We start from the raw sequence: 8,803 nt of genomic DNA on the forward strand, positions 1-8,803 counted from the left end.
AACCAGGCTGTGCTGGGAGTCCATGGCCTGGCACACCTTGGCATGCCTCTCACAGGCTCTTCTTGGCCCCCCTCAGCAGAGGAACCGCCGGGGGAAGCCAGTGGGGAAAGTGAACTGCAAGAATATGAAGCAGGACTGCCCCGTGCCTGCCTGTCCCCGGGCCACGCTGCTGCCTGGGCACTGCTGCCACACCTGCCCCAAAGGTGAGAACAGCAGGTGCCTCCATGAAGGGAACCCCCCCAGCACCCCCAGCATTTCCCGTGGGCCTGGGAAAGGGGGCACTGCACACACCTCTGAAAAGAGTTGATTGATTTCAACTCTTATGTTGGGCACAGTATGTCGGGCATGGGGGAGCTCTGAAGGGCACAGTCATCCCTGAACCACCCTGGAAGGAGTACAGAGAGGGCACACAGGGCTAAATGCCCTGCTTGTCCATGGACCTGTGCACAGCATGCCCCTGCACCCCAGTTCAGAGACCCATAGTGATTCACAGGGCACTTCTTGGTCTAGCTCAGGAGGGGAGATTTATTATTGTCCCCCTCCCTGAGCTCTTGGGCACAAGCAGCCCGGTGTGATGCTCTCCCCTTGTGTCCACTCCATGCCAATCTTGCCAGGCCCCCCAGAGAAAAACCTTGCACCCCACTTCGACACCTTCGAGTACTTCCAGGACAAGGAGGATGACCTGGACAAGCCCTACAATGACCGCTCCTACCTCAGCTCTGAGGGGCTGGCCCGTGACGATGCCCGCACAGGTGAGCCACCCCCCCATCTGGGCAGCAGCAGTGGGGGGCACCCCTCTGCACTCCCAGTCACCATCGGCATCCCTCCTCAGAGTTTGTGGCCTTGCTGACAAGCGGCCCAGAGCCATGGCACCCCACATCCAGCGCAGTGGCCAAGGCTCGCTTCACCCTGCTGCGCTCGTCCCTGCTCTTCTCCATCAGCTACGAGCGGTGAGTCCTGTTCTCCACCCCCTGCCCGGGCAGGGCAGCAGGCAGCTCTTGGCTCTCAGGGGGGGATACTACAGTGTTTGTGCCTCAGTTTCCCTTCTGACATCCCCTGTTGTGGTGCCACAGCCTTGCATTGACAGGGTGAGAAATCTGGGGAGGCGGCAGCGTGCTGGGGCTCCAGCCTGGGTCAGTGGCCAGGATTTCGGCACACCCACGGTGCCGGCCCGGCCTCACCCAATTGCCTCCAGGTCTGGAGTGGGAACAAATTGGAACAGCTCCAGGGTTCCTGTGGGTGCAGCTGGCAGAAATTCTGTGCCACCCTGCAGGCTCTGCTGGTGGGCACTACCAGGGCACTGCTACCAGGTTCCCCTATTTTTGCCTTGCCCTCCCCGAATGCCTGCCAGCGGCAGAGCTTCTCCTCTCCCTCCCTCCTCCTGATCCAGTTTCTTCTGTTATTCCTCGCTTCCAGGCCCCTTTGCATAGTAAAGTGGTGACTAATTTCCAGCTCTGACCGGGGGAGCCAAGCAGTGCCGAAAATGCTCCTTATTTACAGCCTGAGCACTCGGCTCCCAGCAGGTCCGGTCCTGCTGCCTTTCCCGACAGGGACCCCCACCCTGGTCTGTGCCAATTAGACTCCGCTCTGGGTTAGGAGAGCCCAGAGGACCCGTGCCAAGCTGGCATCCAGCGGGACAGTAATGTTGGGCTAGTCCTGACATGGGCGGGCAGAGCATGGCACTTGGCACCCCAGGAGAGCGTCATCCTTCTCCTGCCCACCCCAAACCCCTGGGTGACCCCCATGTGCCCTCCCCAACACACCCCTATGCCTGATGCTGAGTAAGAGTGGTGCCAGGGGATGAAGGGGGCCGGGCAGGTGGTCCTTGCTCACCCCCTGGTGCCCACAGGCTGGGGCGGCCGAGTCGGGTGCGTTTCAGTGACCCTGAGGGCAACGTGCTGTTCGAACACCCTGTGCAGAAGAGCGCTGCCCCCGAGGATGGCATGGTGAGAGGGGCTGGGAGGGCAGGGGGGCATGGTGCCCCTTCCACTCCCTGCTCAGGTGTGCGGTGCCCCCCAGCCCCTGCCTAACCCTTTCATTCATCACCCACAGCTCTGTGGGATGTGGAGGACAGTGTCCAAAGCCAATGTCCAGCTGCTGCGGGGGGAGCAGCTCCGTGTGTCCCTCATCACACGGGCACAGCCCTCTGGAGAGGTCCATGGGCACATCCTCAAGCACCGGGCACTCTTCGCAGGTAAGTCCAGCTCCTGCATGCCCACCCAGTGGGTGCCCACCAGAATGCCTCTCATACCTCCTCTCTCTGCGCAGAGACTTTCGGTGCCATCCTGACCTCGTCAGATCCCTTGCACCTGGGTGCTGGGGGCATGGCCATGCTGACACTGAGTGACACCGAGAGCAACCTGCACTTCATCCTCATGGCCCGGGGGCTTCTGGAGCCTGGCGCTGGGGGTGAGGGCTGGCAGGGACACCCTGTGGGGCCTGGCACTGTCCAGACAGGGCTGCAAGGCTGGTGGGGTGCATGGCATGTCTGTGGCTCAGGATGCATGGGTCAGCATCTGTGGGGTCAGGATGGGTGTCTGAACTGGGTGTAGGGCTCAGGGTGGGTATAGGGGCTGATATGGGGGGGAATGTGAGGTGTGAATAGGGGTTGCTCTATGATTGGGGGTATGTGATGTGCACCTATGGAGGAGTGTGAGGCCAGGGGATGCTGGAGTGCATATGGAGTGTGGGGGTCACTGTACAAGAAGGATGGGTTTGGGATGTCAGTGTGCAAGGATCTGGGGAGTGCTGGAGGAAGTGGTGAGGGTCCAGGCATATAGGGCAGGCAGCTGGCAAGAAAGGGGGAACAGGTGCAGGGGATTGAGGGTGATAGGTGCAGAGGGGTGAGTCTGACAATGGTTGACTAGTCCAGTGGGTCCACTTCCCTCTGCCCTGTCCAGAATCCTCCTCAGTCCCACTGAGGGTCCGCATACTGTACCAGGGCCAGACGCTACGGGAGGTCCGGGCCAACATCACCAGGGAGGTAAAGCCATCTGTTCCCCTGCATGCCCTGACAGCCACAGTGCCCAGAACACCACGGCTGATCCATGGCACTGTACCCCCCTTGGCAGGAGCCCGACTTCGCAGAAGTGCTGAGCGATCTGTCCACCCACGAGCTGCAGTGGCTGGTGCAGGGGCAGCTCCGCATCGTGGCTGAGACGGAGGGCCGGCATGCATGTCAGCTGGCAGGCACCATCACCACCCGCCGCAGCTGTGACAGTGAGCACGGGGCAGGCACCATGGGGTGCAGGGGGGTGGCCATGCCCACTCCCTGTCAACCTCACCCACCCCTGTGCCTCTCTCCCTGGGATGAAGCCATCCAAAGCGTGCTGTGCGGAGCAGATGCCTTGATGCCGACCAAGACCGGGGCTGTGGGCTCAGCCAAGCTGGCACTGCATGAGAATGGCACCCTGGAGTACCAGGTAAGTGGTGGGCACCCATCTCCCTCCCTCCCTGGGGGCATCTACCACACTGGCACTGCCCCTTGACACGCTGCCTGCAGGTGCAGGTGGTGGGCACTGCCAGTGAGGTGGTGGGCATCACACTGGAGACCAAACCCCGGCGGAAGAGCAAGAGGAACATCCTGTTCGACATGACACCCAGCTACAAGGATGGGCTGGTGAGCACTGAGTGACGCTGGGGGGGATAGCACAGGGTCTTTGGGTGAGTGGCCATTCCAACCTGTGTTGTCTCCCACCGGTGGCAGGCCTGGGGTGCCTGGCAGAGCCCAAGTGCCCGTGATGCCCATATGCTTCTGCAAAATGAGCTTTTCCTCAATGTGGCCACCAAGGACTGGGCAGAGGGCGAGCTGCGGGGCCAAGTCATCTCCTTGCCCTACAGCGGGCTGCTCGCCCGCTACACAGGTACCCAGGGACATGTGGGGTGGTAATGTGGAGCAGTGAGGCAGCTCTCTCACACACCACTCCCACCCCCATGGCCCCTGTCTGTGCACAGAGATGCCCGTGGCGTTGGCAGGGCAGTTGGTGTCCCCCCCAGTGAGCAGCGGCGCTGGGGGGCATGCCTGGCTCTCGCTGGATGAGCACTGCCACCTGCACTACGAGATCTCAGTGGCAGGGCTGGGGCGCCCGAGCGACGGCACTGTCAGTGCCCACCTCCACGGGGTGGCCGAGCTCGGCGAGATGGGTGCCCGCCCCCACCAGCACAAGCGCCTGCTCAAGGGTTTCTACAGCACTGAGGTGAGGTGGGCACCTGGTCGGGGCACCCCATGGCAGGGGCTGGGCCAGACCTCACCATCCTTACCTCCTCTTGCCCTGACAGGCTCAGGGGGTGGTGAAGGACCTGGATGCTGACCTGCTGCAACACCTGGCCCAGGGCACTGCTTTCCTGCAAGTCAGCACCAAAGCACACCCCCACGGGGAGATGCGGGGACGGGTAGGTCCTTATTGGGTCGGGGCACCCCTACCCATCCCCGCTGTTGCCTGGGGTCCCCAGCTGGGTAGCACTGCCTGGAGCAGGGTGGAAGAGCACAGGATGGGGGAGATGCTGTTGTGTGGTCCCAGCATTACAGCGTGATGTGTTCTGTGGCTGTGGGTGCTTTCTTCACTAGTCTTGACCATGCAGGGCAGCGAAGCAATCTCCTGCCTTTTGCCCCCTTCCAGGTGCACATCCCCAATCAGTGCCATGCAGGAGGGACCCGCCTGACCCCAGAGGAGGCCCTGAGCGAGGCCCAGTTCTCAGAGGGCACTAAGACCAGGGACCTGGAGCAGCTGAAGAAGGACCCCAACTCCTGCTTCTTTGAGGGTCAGCACCGGGCACACGGCACCCGCTGGGCACCCGACTATGACAAAAAGTGCTCCATCTGCAGCTGCCAGGTACAAGCCAGGGGGATGTGCTTCGGAGGCAGCACCCACCAGCAGTGCCCCCCCGTAATGACCCCCATCCCTGCTGTCCCCAGAAGCGCACAGTGATCTGTGACCCCATCTTGTGCCAGCCCCTCAACTGTACCCACCAGGTGCACCCCGAAGAGCTGTGCTGCCCCATCTGTGAAGGTACCTGGGAGATAGAGGGGTTTCCATGCTGGGGGGTTCCCTCAGAGAACAAGGTCCCTCTCTGAGACTTTGCTGCTGGCACTGTGTGCACCCCCTCATGGCCTTCTCTTCCTTGTAGAGAAGAAGAGAGAGCAGGAAGAGCTGAAGCTGGAACGGGCACGGGACAGTAGTGAGGGTGAGTCCTAGTAGGTATGGGCTGAGAGGGTAGCTCTACTTCTCTCAGCCTCCCCAACACCCCCGCTAGGGCTATGCCTTCCTCTTCTTATTCTCTCTCTCTCTCTCTTTCAGGCTGCTACTTTGATGGGGACAAAACATGGCGAGGCTCTGGCACTCGCTGGCACCCTGTTGTGCCCCCCTTTGGCCTCATCAAATGTGCCATTTGTACCTGCAAGGTGAGTGTGGGTTCCAGACTTGCCCCCCAAACTGGTCTGGCACCTATGGGTGCTCTTGGTTACTGGGCAGGAACTCAAACCATGGAGTGGGGTGCCAGCTGCCCCGTGCCTCCCATGAGCCCCATGCACTCCCTGCAGGGCACCACGGGTGAAGTGCACTGTGAAAAGGTGCAGTGCCCGCGGCTCACCTGTGCCAACCCCGTGCGTGTCAGCCCCTCCGACTGCTGCAAGCAGTGCCCAGGTACCTGCACCCCTCTCCTGCCCTCCATTCTCCCTTCATAGCCCCTCCATGCCCCCACTGGCAATGCCACAGGGTGCCCTGCCACAGGTAGGCAGCCTCCCAGTGCCCTTTCCTGCAGCCCCGGAGAAGAGTGTTCCCGAGCTGGCTGACTCCATGCAGGCAGATGGACCACGAGCCTGCCGCTTCGGGCGCCGCTGGTACCTCAACAATGAGAGCTGGCACCCCTCCGTGCCCCCTTTTGGAGAAATGAAGTGTATCCTGTGCTGGTGTGTGGTGAGTGTGCCCGCCTGAGGCAACAATAGGGGAAGATGCCCTGTGCTAGTCCCCGGGGCTTTGAGAACGGGTAGGAGGGCAGCACCCTGGGCACCCACTGCACCCTGAGGAGCTGCTGCCCCCCAGCTCTAGTGCTCAGCCCCTCTTTCTGTCCTTCAGTCAGGGGAGACACACTGCCAGCGCCAGGAGTGTCCCCCATCTGCCTGTGCCAGCCCTGCCACAAGGGACAACCCCTGCTGTGCCAAGTGCCGTGGTGAGTGCTGCTGCTCACGCATAGGCACCACTCCACAGTTTGCTTCCCTGTACCTCCCAGAATCCTTGGTGCTGAGCCAGGGCTGGCACAACGACCCCACATGCCCTCATGGAGCCCTTCTGTGCCCATTTCTCAGCCTCACTTTCCTCTCCGCAGCCCTGGACGCCCCCTTGGATGCACAGGAGAAGGTCCACGATGACAAGGTGGAGGCGTGGAGTCACTGAGCAGTGACTGCTGCCCAGACTAGGGCAAGCACACAGCGAGGCTGGGTGGCAGGGGGGAGTCCCTGCCACCCATTGCCCCTGCCCGCCCAGCGTGGGGGGCACAGAGGAGCACAGCGGGGTGCACACGGCCAGGCCCCCAGCCTGGGCACCCCGTCTCAGCATGACTGCGATGCCAGGACTGCCCTACCCACTCATGCCAGTGGGCAGAGGCTGGGCTCAGAGAAGGTTGGGCACCTGCTGCCCTCTCCCTCCAAGCCCCGCTGGCCATTGGGCATCGTGCCCACATTGTACATAATGTAAAATCCCTCTGATCCCTGTTTGCTGCACCCACCCTGGCTCGGCTGGGCTTCTCACATAATTTATGGTGCCCGTGGACGGGGGTCAAGATGTATTTATTAAAACCAGAGATATTGCCCACCTGGCTCCCGTCTCTTCCTAGCAGCAGCAGGCCCATGCTGGGCTCCACTAGGATTTGCAGGTCCTGGCATTGCTGGGGTTGGGGGTGTGTATTTGGGGGGTACAGGGCATAGGAGCCAATGCTAGGCTGGAGACACTCATCATGGGCTGTGGAGTGGCACTGGAGAGGACCAGAGCGGTGTCCAGTGCCACAGCTGGAGCCACGATGCCAGCCATGCTTCTCTCCATGACGGAGGCTGCGGGCACAGTCCTTGGCAATGGTGCCCACTGGCACAGGGACAGCTGGACTCTCTCCCCCATGCCTCCATGATGGCACAAAGAGTCCAGCCCAGGGCCACAAGCCAGCTGCCACCCATGGAGACGCTGTCCTACAGCACCACAACCAGCCAGGTGCCCGGGGCTGGGCACAGACACTCGTGTCAGTGCAGAGCAGGCCACTGTGAGTGCTCTGGGGCAGCAAACTCCAGTCACCTCAGTACAGCTGCACTGGACTAAGGCCTCATGGGGCCCATGGGAGAGACCCAGTGCTGCCACCTGCCCTTCCATCCCCAAGGTGGAGGACTGGGGTATCTCTGGGAACAACCATGCTGTGTTGGGATGGATGCACTAGAATGACTGGGATGTTACAAGAGCTATACTGGGCTATGCTGGAACAGTGCCAGGGCTGTAGGGAAAGTAACACTGGGCTCTACTGGGACAGCAGTAAGGCATACTGGTACAACAATGCTGCAGTGGGACAGTGTTAGTCTGTGCTGGGCCTGCACCAAACGTGACACTGGGCTAGACAGGAGTAGAGGTAGGGCAATAGAAGAATGGTACTGGGGGAAAACGGACTGGGACAGAGCCCTGTGTGCTGAGCTGGGTGTCCTGCCCTGTGCACATCCACGGCCACACAGGTGTCTGTGCCAGCAGGGTGGCATCGCCCGTGGTGGCTTTGCAGTGTGATGGTGGTCCATAGTCGGGCACGCTAGTAGCAGTGGGCAGAGTATGTGTCCTGGCACACGGCTTCCTCTCCGGATGAGTGTCCCTGCTGCCACAGGGCAGTGCCAGGAGCTGACGAGCAAGGATGGAGCTCCGTGCCTGGGGACACAATGAGCGGGCAGCCCATTTTGTCACCTCCCTGCCTCAAACCGGTTTGTGTCCGGCAATGAACCCTCCCAGGCTGGCACAGGGCATATTCCAGCCCCCAGCCCGGCCATCGTCACCCACCCTTGGGGGTGCCAACGTCAAACCAGAGGGTGGCACCTGGGCAGTGAGAACTAGCCCGTTCCTGATCCTGCAGCACCAGCCCAGCAGTGCCACAGCTCTGTCTTTCTCTGCACCCAGTTCTTGTCACAAAGGTGCCATGCGGTGCCCCAGGGAGGAGGGTGACCTTGGCCCTGCCAGCTGCCCCAGCTGCCCCTGAGCCCACGGCGGCAGTGAGACGGAGGTCCCGGCAGCCAGCCTGCCATGCTGGAGAGCCTTGCCCGAGGATTGCCGGTGCCAACCTCTACCCGTGTGCCCCTCTGGAGAGGACTGAGCTGCTGCTGCCCAGTGGGTTCGGCAAGGAAGAGCAGAGCCCACCTCCCTTCCTGGGGGCTGACAGTCCCGGGACGCTAAGCAGCACCACGGTAAGGACAAGCTCCCTGCCAGCTTTGGGATGGTGAGTCCCCACAGACCTCAGGCATTCTGCTCCCCAAATCTGCCCCCAGCCAGGCATGGACATGAGCCTGGCAGTGACTATCTGCAGAGCCCCAGCATGGTCCTCCCACATCCCACTGGGGAGAACCCACAGGGGACCAGTGCCCAGCCCCACACCAGCCACTTGTACCCCTGGGAAGAGGGAACAACGTGTCCCTGGGGGAAGCTGGACCCGTGTTCGTCCCACACCAGCTTTTACCCTCACCTGCACCCACTGGCAGCCCACGGGTGCAATCCTGGACAGAGCCCACGGGTGGAAGGGGCCCCGCCGCCGGACAGAGTTCCCGGTTGGGCATCCCCGGACCCAGCCCGGG

The 8,803-nt window shown here is 61.9% G+C and overlaps 1 protein-coding gene across 1 annotated transcript in view; it reads left to right on the forward strand.

The window, feature by feature from the left end:
• CHRD (chordin) overlaps positions 1–6,570 on the forward strand; it is an 11,171-nt gene extending 4,601 nt beyond the window's left edge. Inside the window, 21 exon segments of the mRNA XM_029960722.1 lie at positions 77–203; positions 606–752; positions 833–950; positions 1,850–1,946; positions 2,053–2,194; positions 2,269–2,466; positions 2,901–2,983; positions 3,072–3,219; positions 3,316–3,422; positions 3,503–3,619; positions 3,707–3,863; positions 3,955–4,196; positions 4,279–4,392; positions 4,620–4,832; positions 4,916–5,009; positions 5,128–5,184; positions 5,298–5,401; positions 5,540–5,642; positions 5,761–5,915; positions 6,075–6,168; positions 6,325–6,570. Coding sequence (XP_029816582.1) covers positions 77–203; positions 606–752; positions 833–950; positions 1,850–1,946; positions 2,053–2,194; positions 2,269–2,466; positions 2,901–2,983; positions 3,072–3,219; positions 3,316–3,422; positions 3,503–3,619; positions 3,707–3,863; positions 3,955–4,196; positions 4,279–4,392; positions 4,620–4,832; positions 4,916–5,009; positions 5,128–5,184; positions 5,298–5,401; positions 5,540–5,642; positions 5,761–5,915; positions 6,075–6,168; positions 6,325–6,392 — 2,685 coding nt within the window. The 3' untranslated portion in view covers positions 6,393–6,570.
• The last annotated feature ends 2,233 nt before the right edge of the window (positions 6,571–8,803 follow it).

Source organism: Manacus vitellinus, unplaced genomic scaffold (genome assembly GCF_001715985.3).
Source record: "Manacus vitellinus isolate BGI_N305 unplaced genomic scaffold, ASM171598v3 scaffold_29_pilon, whole genome shotgun sequence".
Lineage (NCBI taxonomy): Eukaryota > Metazoa > Chordata > Aves > Passeriformes > Pipridae > Manacus > Manacus vitellinus.